Genomic DNA, 24,488 nt, shown 5'->3' with positions numbered 1-24,488 from the left:
AAAACCCCCACTTCTGTTGCTTCGTTCCTTATAGGATTTTCAATATTACGTTTTTTATTGGCGACTGATCCAGTTTCCCGAAATTTAGCTACAAGTTCTAGAACATATTTTCGGTGCACATTATTGTTCTCATGTCGCTCATTAAAAATTTGTGCTGTTCTATTAGCGCACTGATTATTTCCGAAAAATATTTCAATAATTTCAACCCTTTCTGCCGTCGAATATACCATGGTTAATTTATGTATAAAGCAATAAATGATATTTTAACAACAAAGATTGGTCAAATCAATCGCAAACGAATGTACTATTTCCTATTTAAAATAAGTACGTGGCATTCTCTACTTATCTTTCTTCAAGAAACAACTTTTTTTGTCGCAAAGGACACTTCAATTGCTATTTTTATTATTAATAAACCATGGGCGTAGTAAATAAAAGCATTGACTTATCAAGAAAATGCTTTTACTCAAATTTCTTCTGAAAGAAGTACAAACTAATTTGATGTACCTATTAAAGTCTACTTTAAACTTTAAATCAATAAATCTCCAAAACTACTGAATTGAATACATGAATTTTACATCATTATAAAGGGAGTTGAAAGACCTTTTAAATAATGGATCATTCGACCCCCCTTTTCATTTAAGATTTTAGGGATGATGCCACCCCCGCTTAAGGGGCTGCAAATGTTAAAGTGATTTTATGCCAATTTTGTGTCCCCCTCGAAAACAAAATCGACGGGTCCGAGGGTTTTTTCAAAAAAGGAATCATCTGCCAGTAATTGCCTCTGTTTCGTTTTCGGTGCGCCACACTGTATATTACTTAAACATACCCGCAAACTAAAGAATTTCAATGTTTTCAAAAGAACTAAGAATACTGTAAACTGTAAACAGTAAGCAAGTTGATGAAGAAAAAAAAAAAGAAAATACAAGAATGAATAACTGAAAATGGATTCTCATTCAAGCGAACTAACTGACCGTACGTTCATGAGATTTGATGTCACGAAGGCGATAACGATGAAACTAAGCGCCAATGATAGTAACAAGTTTCACTATTAGATTTCAGTATTTTTTAGCAATTTTCTTCAAAGTTGGAACACGCTTTTCTCGATTATTACTGGACACAGAAAGGTGAAAAAAAAAAAAATCAACTATTACAGAAAAAAAAAAACTCTTCCAAGTGATGGGCGTAAAAAGTTTGGTTATAATAGAACGTTAAACAGTAAAGGAATCCAATTTTTCAAGAGAAGTTTCAAAAAAAGAAAAAAAGTAAAACCATCAGTTTAAAGGCAACATAATTTCGAATAACGTGTCCAAATTTCGAGACATTTTGTCGGTAAATAACAGAGAAAACACTGTCCCTAGATTTTGGTGCACCGATAAAACAGCCTTAAATTTGGTCGCTTGCCTTATCAAAATATACAATTACAAATAGATGGACAACCAATTTAAAGAGTATCCAATTTTAAGTATCTAGGGTATTATTTTATCGGACTATTAGATCCAGACAAAGAGCTAAAATGTAGAATTGAGATAGCTCGTTCAAATTTCTTAAAAATGAGGTAACTCTTGTGTAACGGTAACTTAAAACTTCAACTCAGAAAACGCTTAATTAAATATTACATGGTCAATTGTATAAGACTGACTTGGGCAGCCTTCGGCAAGCTGAACCATATTTTCAAATCGTCTGATATACCAATATGCCTTAAAAGAAAAACGTTTAATCAGTGTGTTTTGCCAGTGTTAACTTACGGTGCCGAAACGTTGACCATGACAAGGAGAACAGTTCAAAAGATCCGTGTGTGTCAAAGGGCGATGGAGCGTGCTATGTTGGGCGTTTCACTACGAGACAAGATCCCAAATCGCCAGCTACGACAAAGAACAGGAGTGGCTGATGCAGTAGAGAGAGTAGCAACACTGAAATGGAACTGGGCAGGTCACGTGGCTCGAATGACAAATAATAGATGGACAAAGCGGATACTGGAATGGAGACCAAGAGATGATGCCTACCGAAGCAGAGGTCGTCCACCAACACGTTGGACTGACGATCTAAAACGTTGTCATAGGAATTGGATGCAAGAGGCACAAGATCGAAATAGATGGAAAATTATGAGGGAGATCTATGTCCAGCAGTGGATAAGCGAAGATTGAATGATGATGATGATGGTCAATTGTATCATACGGTGCCGAAGTATGAACCTTGAAAATATCTACTACTAACCGCTTACAGAGAGGCTTTTGAAATTTTGTTATATAGAAGCAGTTCTCAACAGAGCAGAAGCTACTCGTCAGCCGATTTTGGCGTCAAATTAATAAGAATAGCTTATCTTGGACATATGTATAATGCGAGAAAAACAGGATAATATTTTTCGACTAATTATGGTCAGTTAAATCGACGGCCGTAGGGCAATTGGTAGAAACAAGCCTCGTGGTTGAAGAATAACAGGAAATGGACCAGGATACAGAGAGTTCAACAACTGTCCAGAATAGATCAAGACACAGAGCCTTGTCATGTTAATCGCCAACTTCAGGGAAACTTGATAAGACCCGTTAGGGAGAAGTTACTTCTGGTTTATCTAACAAATTAAAATAACTTTCATAATACTTATCTCTTCGTTGGTCTTCATGGTGTCTTTTGCGTTTGAAGTTTGTTTTTTTGAATTTTGTATTTGCTAATAAATTATTTTGGTTTTGTTTTTAGGGAAATTCACGAACAACTGAAAAATGTTGTAAACGAAATTAAAACAAAGTTACCTAATTTTCAACCAGGTTTAGCCATTGTTCAAGTAGGAGATAGAGAAGACTCTAATGTATATATTCGTATGAAAATACAGGCAGCTTCAAATATAGGCATCAAGGCTCAACATATTAAATTGCCAAGAAGCATAACAGAATTAGAAGTAAGTATTATTAAGCTTTAGATTTATAACTGAAAAGACTGCTATTATTTGTACACACTTAGAACAAATAAAAAATGAGAAAAGTAAATTTTTGAAGTGTGTAAACATTTATTTCCTAGCTGAGCTATTTCGGCTTACAAAGCCATCTTCAGAGCTATGGTCAAGAATTAATAGTATCACTACTAGATGTAGGGGATGTAAGTTAAATATTATTTGAATTTCACGTTGTGTAATAATACAAAAACAAATCACTTAAACTAAACTGTATTGAAGAAAAAAAGCACATGTAAAATATTTTGTAAACGATAAATTTATAAATAGCGTCCTTGTCGTAACGATGATGTAATGAGACTGTCAGGGTCGATCCCCTTCTCTCCACCGTATATTGCTTAAAAGAATTCTTTTTAAGCAATATACTGTGCCGTAACTACCTGGAGCCTCTCTCGAGGGGTGTAAGATAAAGGTTGGATAAAATTTAACTGAAAGTATATTATACGGGGTTGCTCGAAAGTTTTAACATTTAAGCCGCCTCGCTTGAACGCCTGCAGGGGTTCAACAAGTAATCGAGTTGAGTTAAAAGTTTGTTTCACCGTTTGTTTCACTGAAGCTTAAGTCACTGATCTGTGGGTAGGACGCACACCTTTGTCACTGGTCGCTTGAAATAACCTCTATTATTTTTATTTGTCACTGCACGAACTATTCCGTCACTACCCGCATGTAATTGAGTCACTCTACCCACCATCTTAACAGGCACCATCTTAAGGGTTCAGTCCCATCTTCCTTCACTGTCACTAGACTTCCAATTCTGAGAAGACTGTTGAAATGTTTTTTCCACTTAACTCGCTGCTGGAGGGATGAAATGTATTCCTTGGACCACCTAGTCCATTAACCTTGGATCATTTTTTTGGAATCTGCTAAAGCTGTTTTCCTTGACATCTAAGAAATTCCGTTCAGGTATTGCGGTCGTTAGACATTGGTGAGAGTGGTCGTGAGTTTAGGCAAGCTTCAAATTTGACATAGAATAGTGGAAAATTCTTCATATGAAAGAATTGTATTGCCAATGACACGCTTTAGGTGAAATTTGACAGATTTTACTCCCGCCTCCCAAACTCCTCCAAAGTGAGGTGATCGTGGCGGAATAAACTGCCAATTGATACCTTCGGTAGTTAAATTGTCCCTAATAATTGAATTAGAGGTGTCAAAAAATTTGACAAGCTCATTTTTTGTGCCAACGAAGGTACTGCCATTGTCGTCGCGCGTCGGGAAATAAAGCGTTTTAGCGTTGCTAGAAAACTTTCCGTGGTCAAGCTGCTCACGACTTCTAAATGTATGGTCTTAGTTGCTAAACAGATGAATAGAGCTATGTAACCCTTGATAGTTTTATAATTTCGGGTGTGTCGATCTTTTAGCAAAAAAGGTCATGCATAGTCAACTCCACAGTTGTAGAATGGCCTAGAGGGATCAAGACGTGACTAGGGTAAATTACCCATAAGATAGGTTTCTAATTTAGGAGCCACCCTACAACAGATAATACAATCGCGAAAAATTTTGCGAACCACTTGACGTCCATTAATGGGCCAAAATTTTTCACGAATGGAAGCTAATAGTAACTGAGGTCCGCAATGATTTAAGGTAAGATGCTCATTTCGTACAAGAATAGTAGTAAAGTGGTGTTTAGAATCAAGGACAATGGTATGTTTTTTATCGTAACAAAAATAAGAATTATGCGGTCTTCCACCAACGCGGAGTATGTTATCCTTATCGATACACGGATTGAGGGTAAGTAGTTTACTTTTAGAGTCAACGTTACCGTGTCTCTTAAGGTGTGTCAAGTCGTCATAAAATGTTTCATTTTGTACTAGTCGAATTATATATTTTACAGCATTCTCTATTTCCTCACAAAAAAGGTTGTCGAAAATCCTTCGTTTAGGAGAAAATTTACAATTATTTATAAAGCGTAATACATAAGCGATAATGCGCTGTAGTTTTACAAATTAGGATATTTTAGTGATGATGTCCAATTTCATGTGAACTCTTGCGATAAGAGCTGATGCTGGTCGAAGCTCAGGGAGTTGAGAAGGTTCGAATGTTCTATTAGGCCAATGAGTTTCTGGTTTAGCTAGCCATGGTGGGCCATGAAATCACATTTCAGAAGTGATAAGTGATGTAGGAGAAATTCCCATTGATAGAAGATCTGCGGGATTCTCAGGTGTATTCACGTAACGCCATGTATGAGTTTCGGTCAAAGTTTGAATTTGAGAAACTCTATTTGCCACAAACGTCTTTAACAAACTCGGAGAAGTCTTTATCCATCCTAGAACAATAGTGGAGTCGCACCAGTAAGTGATTTCTTCAAAATCCAATTGCATGTGTTGTTTTATCTTGTCTATCAACTCAGCTAGCAAGTAAGCTCCACAAAGTTCTAGGCGCGGTACCGTGCGGATATGTTTTAAAGGAGCTACTCTGGTTTTGGAGCAAAGTAGATGACAAAGAAAATTTTCGAAGCTTTCAGATGAACGAATATAAATGCAAGCACCATATGCAGTGATGGATGCATCTGAAAAACCGTGTAGTTGAATTGACTTGTAGTTTTGTACAAATTACATGCCTAGGAATTTGTAACTGATTAAGTTTAACCAGTTGAGTCTGATATGTAACCCATGTCGTAAAGATATCCATGGGAACGACTTCGTCCCAGAAAATTTCCACAAATCTTGGAGTATAATTTTAGCTGTTATAGTTACAGCCGAAAGCAAACCTAGTGGATCAAATATTTTTGATATAGTGGAAAGAATAAGTCTCTTTGTAACTTTACACTTGTGCTCTATAGGTTGAACATTGAAATGAAAAGTGTCAGATTTTGGACTCCACAATAAGCCCAAAGTTTTGATAGTATCATCAGCTCCAATTTCCAAGGAAACATTATTTTGATTGTCAAAGTTTAAAATAGGTGCGTTTGACTTCCATTTTCTCAATTGGAAACCATGACGAGACAATAATTCAGAAGTAAGTGATTAAATGCTTTTGATATCTTCCATTGTAGAACCACCTGTGTGAAGATCGTCTACATAAAAGTCCCGTAAAATTATAGAAGATATGTCAGGAAAATCGGTTGCATACATATGTGCTACTTCTTGAAGACATCTCGTGTCAAGAAAACTAACAGAAGCAGTACCGTAAGTTACGGTGTTTAAAGTATAAGTTTCGAGAGAGTTTGTCTGATCAGATCGCCATATGATTTTTTCTAAGAAGCGTTCTTCCTCCTTTATCAGTATTTGTCGATACATCTTTTCTATGTCAGCTGTTAGTACAAAACTATGTTTACGAAAACGTGAGATGATAGTGAAAAGATCATCTTGTAAATTACGTCCAACCATAAGAATGTCGTTCAGGGAAACACCTAAATCTGTATTGGCAGAACCGTCAAAAATAATACGAATTTTGTTGCCTCTATAGACACAATGATGAGGAAGAAAGAACTCAGATTCTATGTTTTCAAAGGGTGAAACGGACATATGGTGTAAGGATAAATATTCATCGATAAATCGAGTGTAATCATCTTTTAATTCAAAATTCGCATTAAGCTTCTTTTCGAGAGAATAAAATCTTTTTGTTGCTGTAGTCTTAGAGTCGCCTAGATTGTCGACGGAAGATTTCAAGGGAAGTGATACTACAAACCTACCAGAAGAATTAAGAGAGGTCGTTTTTAGGAAGTGATCTTCACAAGAAAGTTCTTCGTTAGACAAACATTTTGTTTTTGGGCATTCTTCAATTTCCCAAGATTTTTGAAGTTGATCTTCAATGCTTAAATTGTTTATGGTCGACAAATGGCATGTGGTTCTGGCTGCAAGCATATTATTTGGAAATAATGGACCTGAGATAATCCATCCGAGTTTGGTTTTTTGAAGAATCGGTTGTCCAGGTGATAATTTAATCTGACCAATACAAATTAAATTCCAAAAGATATCTGCACCGATAAGAAGATCAATAGGAGATGAAATACTGAAGTCTGGATCCGCCAGAGAAATATTAGAAAGGAATTTGAAGTGTTTTCTTATCGAACGTGACAGAAGGTAAATTTCCTGCAATTTCTGGAAGTACTAAGCAAGAAATTACTTGAGAAAAGTTTAAAGTTTTGGATTTAAATTTTACTGATGTTCTATAGCTTACAACACAATTTGTTTGGTTTATACCAGAAATAGAAAAATGTGTTTTGGTTGTAGGCAACCTTAGAAGATTTAATAGGCGCTGGGAAATGAAATTACTTCCCGAGCCGTTATCTAGAAGCCCACGAGCCTCGTTTTCTTTACCTGAGATGTCAAAGACTTTTATTTTTACAGTTGACAGCAAAGTAGTAGAGCTGTGCTCAAACGAAATGTTACGTGCTGTCAGTGCATTAGAGCCTTCTGATGTACCTGGACTTGAGCAAGTTAAACTGCTGCTGGTTTGATAACTGTTTGTTTCAATAAGCTTTTGTGAGTTACCTTGAAAGTGTAAAAGTGTGTGGTGTATTTTCCCACATTTACGACACCCGGAAGATTTGCATTCCTTAGTGAAATGATCACTACGCAGACAATTGATGCAGAGTCGTAAGCGTTTTGCTTCATTATGTCTATGTCCTAATGACGTTTCTAATTTGAGAAATTCAGGACAAGTGTAAATTAGATGTTTTTGTTTGCATAAAGAACAGTTAAAAGAATTATTAGTTGACAAGAAATTTTTGGACTTGGGATTGCATGCAGATGGGAAGTTAGGACGAGATTTTTCTGCTTGATGATTAATAGATTCTAAGACTGTACATTTGCCTTTTAGAAATTCAGTTACGTTACTCAAAGTGGGTAATGTGATCTTGTCGTCTTTAATTGACAGTTCCCATTCTTTGTGTGTTGCATTGTCTAGTTTTGTGGTGATTAAATATATGATAAGGGCATCCCAAGATGTTGTGTCTAAGTTTAAGGACTCAAGAGAGCGTAAATGTCTTTGGAAACTATCAAGTAAAGTGCATAAATCATGATGTGAATTTTTTGAAACATTTGTTAAATAATTTTTTAATATGATTATTGGCAAGAAGAGATTTGTTTTCGAGTCTGTCTTTTAGTAATTCCCATGCGGTTTCATATGTTGCCTCAGAAATGTCCAGGTTACGTATTGTTTCTGCTGCAATACCTTGTATGATTCCAAATTGTCGAATTTGAAGCTTGAGCAGCTTGATCACGGGGTTTTGAAAGATTGGTGTCAATAAAGTCTCGCACAGCGCTAGTGATATGGAAAAACGGCGTTTCGAAAGACGACCTTTCTATACCATGGATAGTATCTGCGTTGGCAGTATAGTCCTCATCAGAGGCCTCAATAAGTGATTGAGCGTTGTCAAAGTCATCAAAAAGTTTATTAATTCATTCAAGTCTAAGTTGTAAATCTCTAAAGTTAATTAGTTTTACAGGTTTGTTTTTGATAGAATTAAAATACGTAGTAAAACGAGTTACAGGACCTTTGGTTGAGGAGCGTTTAATTTTTGCTGTAGCGATGTCAGCCATATTGACGATATAATTTTATATAATATATTCACAAAAATAAAAATGTATGTATGTATACGCAAAAAAATTAAAAGCAAATTATGTAATGTTATGTGTTAAAAAGTTTTGTGGGTGATTAAAAAACGTTAAAGATAATATTTAAACTTTGTAATAATTTATAACTGACAATGAATAAATTGAAATAAATTTAAGGATACTACTATATTAGTGTACACAAAATATTGTACCCTTTTACGACCATAAAGATTAAAATGGGTAATAGGAAATTATTTATGCACTAACCTTGACTTTGACGAAAGATTATATCTGCCTTCTTCCGATACTGTGTGAATGGGAAGATGCAAATTCGTCGAAAAAAATACAGCTTCCAATGGAATGTACAGCAAAATATATCTTGATAACTGGTTAATCCGGCTCGAAGGACCATTTATGTAGGGGATGTCAGTTAAATATTATTTGAATTTCACGTTGTGTAATAATACAAAAACAAATCACTTAAACTAAACTGTATTGAAGAAAAAAAGCACATGTAAAATATTTTGTAAACGATAAATTTAAAAATAGCGTCCTTGTCGTAACAATGATGTCATGAGACTGTCAGGGTCGATCCCCTTCTCTCCGCAACTACCTGGAGCCTCTTTCGAGGGTTGTAAGATAAAGATCGGGTAAAATTTAACTGAAAGTCTCATTTCGTAAATAATTATAGAAAAATTTCTTTTTAAGCTGATTCTATTACAAATTTTCCATTGAAAAAACAAAAAAGACTGTACACCTCCACAAAAAAGACATTAAAAAATTTGGTTATGGTACGGGTGTCAGAACCCGACCATTTATTGAAGTTGAAGCAACAGATAGGCTACTGAAACGAAAAGTTGAGGATGTCGTATAAGGATAACATTCATTACTATTTTGGTCACAGGTAGAATTGGTCTTTTTGATTGTTTAATGCCATGGTGGCTATATGGTATCTCTTTCAAAATGACATCTGTAAGAAATAAACCAAAATAAAAAAATGAAGGGCCATCATTTGTTTCAGTGAACATACTACAAGTTGATATATTGTTGCAAATGAAAATTTTTGTATTATTATTATAGTGTATATATATATATATATATATATATATATATATATATATATATATATATATATATATATATATATATATACAACAAGCGAGTCTTCTACAGCTGGGGCCGCTTCTCGCATCCTAATTTCCAGCGTTTTCTGTCGAAGCAATCTTCAGTTGTTAGATCTCTGGCGGTCATTGCATCGTCGACATCGTCTCTCCAGGATCGTCTTGGTCTACCTCGTTTTCTTCTAGTTGGCGGAGTCCATTCTTCTATTTTTTTGGCCATCTATGTTCAGGCATTCTCTGAAGGTGTCCATACCAGTTAAGTCTTTTGGCTTCGATTGTGTCTATTATGTCTAGATCGATTTCCATTTCTCTCCGAATATCTTCGTTTCTCACCTTATCAAGTCTAGTGAGCTGGCAACATCGTCTCCAGTAGTTCATTTCCATGGCCTTAATTTTTGATTTGTTTCTTTGGTTTATTTCCCAGAGTTTGGCGCCGTTATTTTTTTATTCCATAATAGTCCGTGTAGCTGTCTGGTGGCTGATCTTGCTTGGCCAATCCTGGCCCTATTCTTATAGTAATTTTATTTTTACTCATCAATAAGAAATCAAAATTATAGGTTATGTTATTATCAAATTAGGTACTTAGAATTCAAATTCTATTCAAAAGGCAATAAAACATAAAAACAAGTAATAAAAACTTACCACAACTATTGAACAAGAGGTTTCATCAAAATTACCAATACTTCTTCTTCTTTTTTTTCTTTTTATATAGACATGACTCTGTCTATTTTTCAATGTGCCTCCAGTAAGTTGTCGTTCCATCGTTTTCATGGGCTTTCTACTGATGGTCTTCCTATTGGGGAACCGTCTCTTGCTACTCTTTGCTACCGTCTTTACTACTCTATTTGTTGTCATTCGGCTTATATGATCGTTCCATTCTACTCTTCTATTTCTTACCCAGTCCTTGATGTTCTTCACCTTGCATCTACGTCGTATATCTGTTCTACAGAACTCTGTCCCATAGTGTCTTACCATCAATTTTTCTAAGTGTTTTCATCTCTGCTGTTTCTAACATCCTTTTTGTCCTCTCTGTGTCAGGTCTTGTTTCTGCCGCGTATGTTACTATTGGTCTAATGACTGTTTTGTAAATTCTGCCTTTCGTTTCTTTCCCGATATTTTTATTCTCCATATTGTTTCATTTAGGCAGCCTGCGGCTCTGCTTGCTCTATTCACTTGATCTTCCACTTTGGTTTTGAGCTTCCAGCTTTACATCTTAGTAAATTTGCTGTTGTAACCATGCATTTGGTCTTTTTTGAGGAAATTAACATGTTAAATTTTCTGGCTGTTATATTAAATTGGTGCAACATACGTTGTAAATTATCTTCACTTTGAGAGAGTAGAATTGTGTCGTCTGCATAGCAAACTATTTTAAGTTATGTTTCTCCCATTTGGTATCCTTTTTTAATTCTTACTTTTTTATTATTTCGTCCCTAATCAGGTTGAACAATAGAGGACTCAGGGAATCTCCCTGTATTATCCCATTGCCAACTTCAATAGGGTCATTTAGTTCTTCTTCTACTTTTACTTTTATTGTGTTGTTTTGGTAGATATTTTCGATCGTTTTGATTATTCCTAGAGGTATCTCTCTTGCATACAGTAAGTGGATAACGTCTTTTAATTTGGCCCGGTCATATGCCTTTGTAAGGTCCACGAAACATAGATATGCTGGTTTGTTGTATTCTAATGATTTCTCTTCCACTTGCCTCGTTATAAATATAGCGTCGGTGGATGATCTTCCCGACCTAAAACCTTGCTGTTCTTCTGCTAGTGTTACAACTTTATTCAATTTATTTGTTATCACTTTGGTTGTTAATTTTAGAGGTATTAAGATGCTTGATCTCAATTCTTGAGAAATTCTGTTTTGTTCTAATATTTTTTGGATTAGTTTTAATAGTTGTTTGGTCAGATCTGGTCCTTCGTACTTTAGGAGTTCGTTCGGTATTCTGTTCTCTTCTGGTGATTTTCTTTTTTTTTTAATTTTCTTAATGCTTCCTTTACCTCTTCCTCCTCAATATTTATTTCTTCGATTGTCGTTACCCTTGGTTTTGGTGGTTCATTATCGTTACCTTTAGCAAGTAGGGATCGACAGTAGTCTACCCATGTTTCCTTCTGAATGTGTTTCTTATTTATTAGTTCGTTCATCTCTATTCTTTGTCCACTGATCTTCAAAAAGGCTTTCTTCTTTTCTTCACATTTTGTCTTCACTTCCTCTCTAAACCATGGTGTTTTCTTTTTTGATATGTTAGTGTTCGTTACTTTCCTCTCTAAACTACCAATACCTTCCTTTTAAATGGTTCCAACGAAAAAAATTTACACTGATTTCCCATACATTCAAGACAACACGGTCATATCGGTAATTTAATCGACAAACGTAACCGACATGATTTATGGTGTTTACGATCATTTGTCCGTACTACCTTGTCGTTTACGATATAGAAAGCACAACGTGAGATTGAAATGTGGTGGTTATGATAAAAATTAAATACAATTTTAGACACTTACGATGTTATTATGGGAAAAATAATTTTGAATCAGCAGTAAACTATCGTAAGCAATTATTTAAATTAATTAAACCCATCGCAAATGTCTTATTCTATATATCTCACGAATGTGATTATGCAAAAATATTTCATGGCACTATTTCTTCCAACGAACCCGAGATTTGCGCCTTATCTATCTAATTCGATATTTAAAGTTTAGATTCTCCCTTTTTCATGGCTTTCTGGCGTTCTGTGTAACAAAAAATATGTCTTTTTAAAATTGAAGGAAAGAAAACCATACATTTAATCTATAAAATAGTTTAAATTGAAAGTACAGTAAAGTAACTAGGTCATCATTTTAGGTATTAAACAAAATAGAAGAGTTAAACAATGATCCAAATATTCACGGTATCATTGTGCAGATGCCATTAGAATCTGACAATAAAATTAATTCCAATTTAGTTACTGATACAGTATCGCCAGACAAGGATGTTGACGGGTAAGATATTTTATATTTTATAACTTGCCTAAAAATCACACAAACAATTAAAAAAGTATTTCAAACATTTAATTTAATTAGGAATTCAATTTAGAAATAATGTCTCTATTATATTGCTTAAAAATAATTGTCCCGCAATTAAATATCCATTCTTATTTTACGATTTACTAGAAAGGTGGACTAATTTTATTATTATGTATAAGAAAACTATAATTAATTCTTTTCGAGTACTTTATGCGGATTATTTTTTAAATGAATCAATGTTTCAGTTTAAACACCATCAATGAAGGAAGAACAGCAATTGGAGAACTGACTTCTTTCCTTCCCTGTACGCCTAACGGTGCAATAGAGCTGATTAAGAGAAGTGGTGTGCCTATTGCAGGAGCTAATGCTGTTGTTCTAGGAAGAAGTAAAATTCTTGGAACCCCATCAGCTGAATTACTCAAGTGGAATCACGCCACCGTCACTGTGTGTCATTCGAAAACCAAAGATTTACCATCGGTGGTATGTACATAGTTGTATTATAATTTTTTAAATTTTTTTATTTCTTTTAAAAGCTTTTTTTTATATGTGGTTAAACTATCATATCGCTATATTTATTTTATTGCTCATATTGATGCTGCCTTAAAAAAGAAATATAAAGAAAATGTTGTCTGTAATAACAAAGAGATTTTTAATTCATCACTGAATGTACTTATGTACTTGATCTATTTCATTTCATGTATTCCACAATATTTTCATAAATTTTATGAAACTAACTAGAATGTGGCCGATTCTAACGCATCAGGATTCTAGAACGTATGTCACACTTTTGTTGTGTCACACCATAAATGTTCTATGCAGGTTTATTTTGATATTATAAATAAATATGAAAAATGCAAAATAAAATGTTTTAAGACGTACAAGTGGATAGACGGCGCTGGGGTTTTCATTACGGAAAGACAGATAGAATAAACAATTTATAATATTGATTTTATTATTAATAAATTCATCATTTTTAGTGCAAACAAGCTGACATTCTAGTCGTAGGAATAGGTCAACCAGAGCTAGTCAAAGGAAGCTGGGTGAAACCAGGAGCAGTTGTTATTGACTGTGGAATCACTGCTATTCCTGGTGAGTACTTAAAAATGCAGTTTTTTATTTATTAAATAACTTCAAATTTTTTATTAATATTGAGTAAATGAGGGGACGAATAAAAACATTTTTAGTCATAAACTTATTTTTTTTTGTTAGTTCGAAGAGTAATCTTTTGTCGTTTTTATTTCAATATGATTTCCGGCATATGGCTGCCGCAGCTGGTTTGGATGGAGCTCAATTTAGAGGTCCAATTTTCGATAACTTTTTGCAAAATTTGTGGTCGTATATCGACAATAACGCGGCGAATGTTGTTATACAAGCCTTCAATCATTTTTGACTTATCAGCATATACTAACGACTTTATATATTACCACAGAAAATAGACTAGCTGTATAATATCGAACGATCTTAGAAACCAATTTACAGGTCCGAAATGTAATATTATGCGGTAACTAAATTTAATTGACCGCATTTATTTTTGTCCCTAAATCAATTGTGGCAAGAGCTGGTGATATGTTGCGCCATCTTGCTGAAATCACAGCACCTACACATTTGAGTTATTAAATTCAGGAATAGAAAAATTAATGATAATGGCTCTATAGAGATAATTATTAACTATAACGGTTTGGATAGCACCATTAGAAGTTTTGCTTATTGACGTACTCATTTTACAAAAAGTGAACCTCATCGCTAAACAAAATTGGGATCAACAGAAAACTCTTTTAGGGTTCATTTTCCAAATATACACATTGTCGGTGAAGGTTTGGCTTCAATTCTTACACAAGTTGGATTTTGTAATCACGTAAATTAAGATATTTTCGCATAATATTTTTTACGGTAGACTAATACAGCTCGAATTCTTGTACACGATTATGGATGGACTTATTCGGATCGTCCTTCATGCTATGCTTCACAACAATAATAGCTTCTCCTAACGCATGCCCCTAAAGTTTTTGGAAAAAATAAACATGTATTTTCTAATTGTAAATTAAGTTTATTTTATTAAGGGTATCGTAGTGTAGAGTAGCCAATGGTGTTCACAAAGATGGCCATTGTTGTATAAGGTACCGGGCAGACAGTTGCTGATACTGGTCCACTTCAGGCCTTTGCCATTATGTAGAGTGGCAATGAGGTATGATGGAAGACAATTGCCAAGTGGAAGACATTATGGCCAGTAAGCCATAACTCGTGACGTGGAATGGCGATATGTTCGGTTTTTTGGAAATTCAAAGGAATCGCATATCATTCAAAGGGTTTTCACACTTACACAAGAATATAAACATAATATACAATGCCAAGCATACCGGTAATATTTATTTAGATTATTTAATTATCAATTTAAACATTTTTAACTTTGCATGGAATGAGAGTTAATATATTGAACTATATTTAAAGTCCCAAAATTATATTCAAAAAAATAATAAACAAAGAAAAATAACCTATGTATATATATATATATATATATATATATATATACATATATACTCACCGTCGCGAAAAACGGGGACCCTATATGAGCAGGATCTATATGAAATCAATGGTTAAAAAATGTAGCATCAATGGTGTAACACCCAGTAATCAGAACTACTTTATTCTTATCCGAGTTGCGTAAACTCTCAGTGTTCTTAACCTCTAGATCTTTTTAGTACACTGTTCACTATTTACTGCACTACTGCTGCTGGGGATGTGAAGAAGTTCGTTGTTGTTGCAATGTTCGTTCTAGAGGATAGGGGGACGATTCTTTATTACGATAAGGATAAAACGTTTCTTGTGCCCGTTTAGGATCGGTTGATCCTCTTTAGGCTTGAGTTTGAATGTGTTGGTATAATTCGGTACAAGTGCAAACAGTCCTAAATCCACTGGGGTGTTAGCATTCTTCTTCTTCTCCTGGAGGTTGTTAAAATATAGTCACCATTGAATCAGGGGCGAGAGGCTTGACTGAAATTTGATGTTTTTTCCAGATGAATGTGAGTGTTTTAGAGCCAAATGCGACAAGGCCGGCTCTCTAGTGACCATTGGTCCTGTGCAGTGTCGAGCTTAACTCGTCCCCAAAACCAGTGTATTGCACTGTAATTTTGTGGACGAGCGTGCTCGTGAGTGGAGGCGCCTCGGCTTTCGAGAGTCGGTTTGCCGCATTTTGCTCAGTGTGAATGTGTGTGTGTGTGTGTGTGTGTGTAAATCCAGCAGTGATAGACGCTACCATTTCGTTGTTACTTGGCTCCGTCAATCACTTAGATTTTCCCCGGCCGACCACAGATTCCGTGTAAAGTAACGTAGGCTGCAGTCGGTCGGGGGTCCCGGTGATGAGGATGCTTCGGTAGCACAAAGAGGACCCCTTTCACTGTAGGATTTGTGTGAGTGTGAGATGTGTGAATTTGTATTTAGTGTGAATGTGTGCGAGTCTGCCTCGGCAGCATCTAAAACCGTGTTCTCTAGTGACCATTGTTCCTGCAGCCGTTTATGCGTTTGCGATCAATTCTAAAACTAGTGTATTGCACTAAGATTTTATCATTGATCGTTCTCGCTAACGGCCAGGCCTCGTCGGAGTTCGATAGACGGTTCCAGCAACTACCTATTCAGGTGAGAAAATAGTTGCGGCTATTTTCTCAGGGACGGACAGGTATCGTTAAATAGTGAGATTGGGAAACCGCAAAAAACCAATCTCCCCCTGTCTGGGGTTAGGAAAAGGATTGGAGTTAAGTGTGGGTGCGATAGGCTATTGGAGTGGCCTTAAGGATGTCAGCGCATTCTTCCGGAAGTTCGTCGATGCAAGCATGCATCAGAATTGACGGGATATGGAGATGTTTGTTTTTGGGCTTCCGGGAGGATACGTCACCGCGGAAAGAGCAGGAACTTTTTAGAGTGTTTTGTGTGTTAGAAGGGGGCCGTTGATGGTTTTGAGGGTAAAGTTCCTGTTGAGAGTTTTTATTCTCTCGATGATAGGTGTGGTGTTTGCCGTTTGTTGGATTTCACGGGAGGGGAAGTACCAGCGTTTTCTTCACGCACTACGCAGAATTCTACGCTCAGCAGTGATCAGTCTTCTCCTTTGATATCCCTTTAGAAGGCAATATAAGTTAGCCTTATACTCAATAACGGGTCGAATAAATGTTTTACAAGTGTGAATGAGAGTTTTTTTATGTGTTTTGCCAAATGTCCCTGTAAGTGGTACTAGGAGTCGGGCTCGATTTTTGACCCTATCTAAAGTTGCCTTTAGATCAGTTTCCCAATTAAGTGTTCTAGTAAATAGGACACCTAAGTAGGAAGCTGTTAGGCTAATAGCGAGACTTTCTCCCATCAAATACAGGGGGGTTTGATCATCGCGATTGCCAATGATGCCGGACAAAGCTTTAGGGCTGCGGAACACAATTTTTTGTGTTTTTGCAGCGTTTAAAGTAACTCTCCACTTATTACACCATTCTTCGATACCGTTTAAAAGAGTTTGTGCTCTTCTAAAGGTTCTCTCAGGAAAATAACCGTTCTCTGTTGTGAGGAGAGCAGTGTCATCTGCATAGAGGTACAGTTGGGTGTGTGGTACGTTTTGGTTTGATATAGTACTATTGTATATGATGTACAACAGAGGTGCTAGCACTGAGCCTTGTGGTACTCCCGCTCGTGGAGTTAATGGGGTTGATAGTTGACCGCTTACTCTCAATCTAACTGTTCGATTCGTAATGTAAGAATGAATGATTTTTATGAATTGTCGGGGTAGCCTGATGTCAATTAGTCTCCGGATAAGTCCGTCATAGACTTGATTAAAGGCAGTTTGTACATCGAAAAAAGTGGCGATGGCGATGGCGTTGCCGTTTAGTGACTTTTGAGGTGAAATCTATTAATGCATTTTGAGTTGATATTTTGGGTTGGAATCCATACTGAAATTTGGGGATGATATTGTGTGTTTCGAGATAGTCACTGAGCCTTTCTTTAAGGATTAGCTCAAGGACTTTCCCTAGTGAGTTGATTAAGGAGATAGGTCTGTATGATTCCACATTTGTACAAGGCTTACTTGGTTTGGGTATCATGATGGTACTGGCCATTTTACAAGGAGTAGGAAAATAGCAGTTTTTGAGACATGCATTAATAGTTTTTGTAAGATGCGGGATTATACTCTCGGGGAGTTGCTTTAGACACCTTCTACTGTAAGAAGTTCGTGTATCTCCGACAAATAAATGCCAGTGTGACCCTGATCTATCTGGTCTTTCGGCTTATGACCTTAAGCATAGCTGGGGACGGTAGACGGTCCATTTATACTGTCTAAGATAACTTGGCGTTTGGGTGGGAGTTGACGAGAGGTAAGTCGAAGGCAACCGAGTTCTGCCATCTCTATTATTAAAATAATTCCGCCCCTTTTCAATTTCTATGACTTCTTCGACAATTAAACGATTCCCCTTTGTCTTAACCTATGTTATATAATTATGTCAATTATCTGTTACACATAGGCTTTTCTTAATACATTAGTATTTTTTTATTTTATTCATTTTGTCACTCTATTCTTCTAACGATGGTTGAATGATAATATTATGATTCCGTTCCAGTTTTATTTGAATTTTTGTCAGATAATACATTTCTCACTTCTTTCCATTTAGTAAATCATGTTCTAACTTTGTATCGTGCATCATTTGTTTCTCATGTATGCTAAAATACTTATCTTAGATAATTTTCTTATGTTTTCTTTCGGTAGTACTATTCACCAGGAACTCCTTTATTTTTGAATACCCACCATCACCTCACTTGAGGTTTCGTATCCTATCAAATGCATTTTCAACATCAATAAATGCCATGTAAACTTTTGCTTATTTTATTCCTATCATTATCCATGAGCTAGCAAGACAACAAGAACAAAACTAAAAGACTAATTGATTTTTCAAATTCAAGTTCTGGTGGTACCTTGACGTTTTTTATGTTTTTTGGTGCGTATGATCGATTTTTCGAGGCTAACAGGCCTCGAAAACCCGTTAGATAATTTATTATTAAACAATTATTTATTATTAAACAGTATTTAAACAATAATTTTACCAAAATGAAAATTGTTTCTTAAAAAAAATAAAAATGGCGTTTAGTAAACTATGATATTCACATAAAGAAATCTACTGAATACTCAGTAGAAGCTGCTTAAAAAAATTTTTATTGCCAAAAATAATTGTTTTGTATTTGTTTATATATTTAAATATATTTTTTTTAATTAAAAATTTTTTAGTGCACTATAACATTAATTTGCACATCATTTGAAATTTTCTGTATATTATTGACTTATTAATTCAATAATTAAAGAATATTAAATATTACTTACTATATGTGGTTCTATATCTCACATAAAGGGTCTATATCTCAGAAACTACTGAAACTATAAAAACATTTTTACACAAATTTTTAAGGTAATGTCATGCTAATTCATGCCAATCATGTTTTATGAAAAAAAATATATTCTTTTCATTATTTTACGAAATACTGCCCAATATAAGAAAAAATAAAGTACCGCCATTTTTCAAAATGAAGGTATTTTAGGATCGTAAACTTTTTTTTTAATAATAAACACACTTTCAGCTATTAATTTTCTAATTTTCGACATTGATGTATTTTTTTGGATTTTGACAAAATTGTGTATTCATTGATCGGGCTATAATTAAACGGTGTAATGCCATATATTTGTTAAGTCAACTGTACGTTGACTGTACTAAAATAAAATTACTATCGCTCGCGTATATTATACTACAAGAATGTTTTTATAGGGACTGTATTTGTTTATTTACAATTTGATAATGGTGCACATTCCTTAACCTTGGCCATTATAATAAATAAATTCCTCATTTAAAATGTCTGTTTGTCTGTTAATAGTAGACAAGAACTCTTCGCCACTATTATATAACTACAATCAAATCGACTAGATGATCATTTAAATTAATACAAGGAAAACTTGAATAATTTGATATAACTTGTTTCGTGCAAGTAATACGATCAATTACATGCAAAAGGATTAGATTTCGTAATTTTATATTTCATGCCAGTTAGAGAAGTGAAGGAATGATTGGCAGTTCATAGTCGTTGTTTGTGTTATTCAGTTTGTGGCAAATTTCTTGAAATCTTTAGTGAACTTTTAGTAATTTGTTTAATATAAAGTAGGAATAGTTTTACAAAAATGATAAAAATCATTTGAAAACTATGAAAAATAGTTTTATAATATGAATTATTCGATTATTAGATAAAAAGTGACAATTTTTGTCACAGTTCATTCATTCATTAATTTATCTATGTTATTGCTTCTACTCTTTTTTCCTACTGTTTGCTAACAACTGTTTGCAATTTTATTATTTATACATAGAATCCTTTAACATAATTTTCTAGATCCTTCTTATTTTCATATATCTTCAGGTATACTGTTTTTCGGTTTCTATTAAAAAGATAAAATTATTGTAGGTATTTTAAAATATGCTCTAAATAATTTTATAACGAAAATTTATACAGTAATATAATTTTGCAACCCATTTTTTGGTAAACCACTTAATTCTACTAAAGCAGCAGTTATAGTTTCCATTTTATATTAAACTAAAAGTATATTAAGTTACTTAATTATTTTGCGTAAACACGGATTGTATTCGTTTTCGAAAGGTTTTTTTGATCATCATGGAAGAGTCACATAAAAATATGGGTAAGAAATTTTTATCGATACTTTATTATTGTAGAAATATATTCAAACTATAATTTATAAAAGAGTGCAGGCATTCGTGGTCGAATTTTGTAATATAAATTGTTTTCGGGATCTATAATCTGTGGTCGGGAATCATTTCTTTCTCACGGACGTGCGGCTTACGTTATTAAAACAGATGCAGCAATGGTCATAATTGAAGAGCATTCACGCAAAAGCTGATAAGTAAAATTTAACCAATTTTGAGAAAGTAGATCTTTTTTTTTTGTTACCAATAGTATATTACGCATGCGAGACATGGGTGATGACAGAAGAGACAAAAAGAAAACTGGAAGTCTTCGAAAGAAAGGTCCTAAGAAATATATTTGGACCTATTAACGAAAACGGAATATGGAGATCCAGGTATAACCATGAACTCTACCAACTGTTCAAAGAGACACCGATCTCAGAATTCGTTAAACTTCAGATACTTCGCTGGGCTGGTCATGTAGTAAGAATGAAGACAGAAAGATTGTCGAAAAGAGCCCTAGATAGTAAAATGCAGAGAGAGAGAGAGAGAGAGAGAGAGAGAGAGATAGAGAGAGAGAGAGAGAGAGAGAGAGAGAGAGAGAGAGAGAGAGAGAGAGAGTTTTTTTGTTATTGTCTCTTTGAAGCAACTGAATTTTTTATGCAGATGAGTACCTTTAACTTGTTCATTACTTTACTTAGCTCATATAATAATTATTGGTAAATTTAATGCTATAACAGCCCTAAAAAACCATATTAATTTTTGGAGTTAACAACTTTTGCTTGAATCATACAACTAAAGGTGAAAACCTGGATCTTCGTCAAGACATGAACAAGGTTCTTCAAGTTCCCACTTACAGTTTTCATGACAGTTTGCATTTTGTGGTTTTCTCAACCAATTTTTGCACCATGCTAAATCAGTATCTGCATCCCAATTTTCGCCATATTCTGCCTTCAATCAGGATAACATGTTCTCAATTTTTTTAGGGGTAATAAACGAGCAATTTTTAATTCTGGAAGAATAAAGTTAAATAGCTTTGTTCCTCTCTTGCACTCATTCTGATTCTCCTCTATGTCAAGATCTATTCTATAATTATTCTGATGTCCTTGTACCAGGATCTTAATTTTGGAGTCTTAAATACTCTTCTTTACTATTATTCTTTTGATGTCACTTATTCCTGTCATTTTTTAAAATGATTTTTTAAGACTTTTAATATCCATAAGTTTCCAATCTTTCTCCAAAACATAGGCTTTCCCACTTCTTTATAAATTTTGTGGTATTGTTCTTTTGTCTTGATAAATGGCTCTTTTCTCAATAACTTTTCGACCCTTTCAAATGCCCTATCGGCTGGAAGAAAGCTATGTCCTCTTATAGGAAATACTATTTTAACCATAGTTATACGTGTGGCAGTATTGACTAACCAATACATTAGCATATGGATAACGTGTTTGTTTTTATTTTGTCCACCACATCCGTCACAAAATAAAGTTATAGCATTTATTTCCGGTAAGATTTCCAAACAGTTTAGAAAATGTAAAAGTGCAGATGCTATTTCTACTCAGCCTCATCCGGCTTGATCTACTGTCATGAAAAAAAGTTTGCGACACCTGGGTGTACTGGTACAATTCCAAAGTTATAATAACTTATTTGCCGTAAGTAGAAAGTATCCGAAACAGTTGTTTTGGGCAAGTGTTGGACTTGTTGTAGATCGAATTAGTAAGCCAAACAGTTTTCCGGATTTCCTTCATTCACTTGTAGAACTGGTTAGCTCGCAGTTTATGAATTCTTTTTTTAGTCTGCAGAGCAATTTTTTAGCAGAATTTGTTTTTCTTTTATAAGTATTCTTAAGTCTTTCACATAAGCTGCATATATCAGCTGAAGGAGATTTAAACCCAATTTTGACTTTTTTTGGCGAAAATGCTTTGAAATGTTGAAACTGAGAATATTTTAATTTTGGCAGCTGAGCGGTATAGACGAAACAATTTTTTGATTGTTAGGTTACAGTTAAGATAAATACGTTTAGATTTATTTCTATTATTATTTCTATTATTATTTCTATTATTATTTCTATTATTATTTCTATTATTATTTCTATTATTTTACCATAAGATGCATCGCCTCGCCTAGAATTTTAGAAATTTTAATAATTCTAGCTCTTAAAAGCTTAAATGTCGAAAGAAAAAATCGGGGACATACTGTTTTGTGACTGTTTTCATAAGGTATCTGAAAACAAAATCCCTTACTTTTAGTTGCTAAAAAAATTAATATTTTCCAACTTGCTATGTAACTAATAGAGATTTGCCGAGACTTTTTAACACCTCGTTTTCTAGACGGTTCTCCTACATCTAGAAACCTACAAATCAGCCGATCTTGTTCTATTTTAGAATTTCCATGATACAATTTTTCCCTCCATTGATGTATACATTCAAGTGTCACCTCATTACACTGATAAATTTTCTTCTTACTATAGTTGCATTTAATTAGGTCATCGAATATTGGAATCTGATGTCTAAAACAACAATATAAAGCTTTATATAGGTCCCTGGTATTAAATTAGTATTCAGCTATGATTTTTATGTAATAATTCGGTCCCATTCGGATTGTAAGATAAAAGCGCTTGTGCCATAACTGACCATAGCGGCAAAAATCCGAGTAATAAAATTAATTCATAATTTAAACGGGAAAACGTTTATTAAGAATAAAGTACATTAACAAATATCTGTCAGCTTGTTCTCTTTTCCTCTTAGTAATTTTTCCCTTTTTTTCGGGAACCAGGACTGCTTTCCCCCACGAAGCCCTTATCATAACCATCCATAACTACATATATAATTTAATAATACTACGTATACAGGGTGTTTAAAAAAAAGGTAACCCCGGCTCTAGGGTAGGTAAAAAACTGAAAAATAATTGGGGTTTGCTTAGTAAAAAATTTTTGTAGTGCCATCCGTTTTCAAGACACAGGGCGTTGAAGAAAAAAAATTTTACGCATTTTTTACGATTTTGCCGAAACTACTGGCAACGTTGTAATGAAATTTTATACGAATATGTTTTGGAAGCTGATACATCCCATGAATTTGTTTTTATATCTGATTCTCATAGAGGGCGCTAGTTACACGGATCGTACTAAGTATTAGTCAATATAACTTTTTTAAGAGTATAATAATTAATCTAAATTTCAAGTAAACTTAAACAACATTTAATTTTACACGAAAAAGGTACTCTTGGTAAAACTCGATACTGTGTACCGTTTTCGGAATATTTTGATTTGAAAATTATGAAGTAATAATTGATGCTGGTATAAAATAGTTAGTAATTAAACAAAACTCACAAGAAGAAAATTAAATTAATGACTAAGAACATAAAGTAAAATTCAATTACAGTAAGTGTTCAAAATGCCCTCAGTTTTCGCGAATACACAAGTCTATTCTTTTTTCTAAAGATTCCATTAACCTTCTAAACGGTAGGGGATCAGCTATGATGTCATAAAATTGCTTGGCGTGAATTTACCTCTGTAGCATAGACTTTTCCTTTATATATGACCAAACTGCGTAGTCCAAAGGGTTAAAATGGCATGACCGAGGAGGCCAATGAATCGGAGCTTCTGCACCTTTACCAATCCATCGATTCGGAAAATGATTACTCAACCAATTACGACACCTTCTATCAAAGTGTGATGGAGCTCCATCGTGCATAAAAAATAAAGATCTTCGCTCGTTTAGCATTAAATCTTTTAATATCTTGAATAAGAAATTATTTAAAAACTCAAGATACATATCACCATTTAAATTTCTAGGTAGAATATGATAACCTATTAATTTGTTACCTAAAGTTGCTGCCCAAACATTAACTTTAAATGAGTGTTGGTAATGTGATACCATTTTGACTCGTGGATTCTCATCACACCAGTAGTGTGCATTATGGGAGTTAAACATACCTTGTCGCGTAAAGGTGGCCTCGTCCGTAAAAAGAATGCATTTTAAAAAATTTGGATTGTGGGCTGTCCTTTGTTGCAATGTTTCATAAAAATCCACTCTAACCGGTAGATCATCTGGCAAGAGCTCTTGAACTTGTCTGTAATGATAAGGATGTAATTGCTGTTCTTTCAGTATCCGCCAAGTACTTGAAGAAGAAGTATTTGTTTGTCTTGTTATATTCCTTACGCTAACTGTTGGATCTTGATCAAGTAAATTTAAAATATTATTTTCTTTATTAATTGTTCTTG

The 24,488-nt window shown here is 34.4% G+C and overlaps 1 protein-coding gene across 2 annotated transcripts in view; it reads left to right on the top strand.

Annotated features, from left to right (window-relative positions):
- pug (pug C-1-tetrahydrofolate synthase, cytoplasmic) overlaps positions 1 to 24,488 on the top strand; it is a 115,500-nt gene that overhangs the window by 36,014 nt on the left and 54,998 nt on the right. For both annotated transcript variants that reach the window (XM_072523597.1, XM_072523598.1), the window contains exons 3-6: positions 2,695 to 2,893; positions 12,406 to 12,542; positions 12,812 to 13,046; positions 13,544 to 13,655. In XM_072523597.1, the coding sequence (XP_072379698.1) occupies positions 2,695 to 2,893; positions 12,406 to 12,542; positions 12,812 to 13,046; positions 13,544 to 13,655 (683 nt within the window). The remainder of the gene's footprint in view (positions 1 to 2,694; positions 2,894 to 12,405; positions 12,543 to 12,811; positions 13,047 to 13,543; positions 13,656 to 24,488) is intronic.

The sequence above is a fragment of the Diabrotica undecimpunctata genome, chromosome 2 (assembly GCF_040954645.1).
Source record: "Diabrotica undecimpunctata isolate CICGRU chromosome 2, icDiaUnde3, whole genome shotgun sequence".
NCBI classification, from domain to species: Eukaryota; Metazoa; Arthropoda; class Insecta; order Coleoptera; family Chrysomelidae; genus Diabrotica; species Diabrotica undecimpunctata.
Note: the sequence above shows the minus strand (reverse complement) of the source record. Positions and strands in the feature narration are given on the sequence as shown.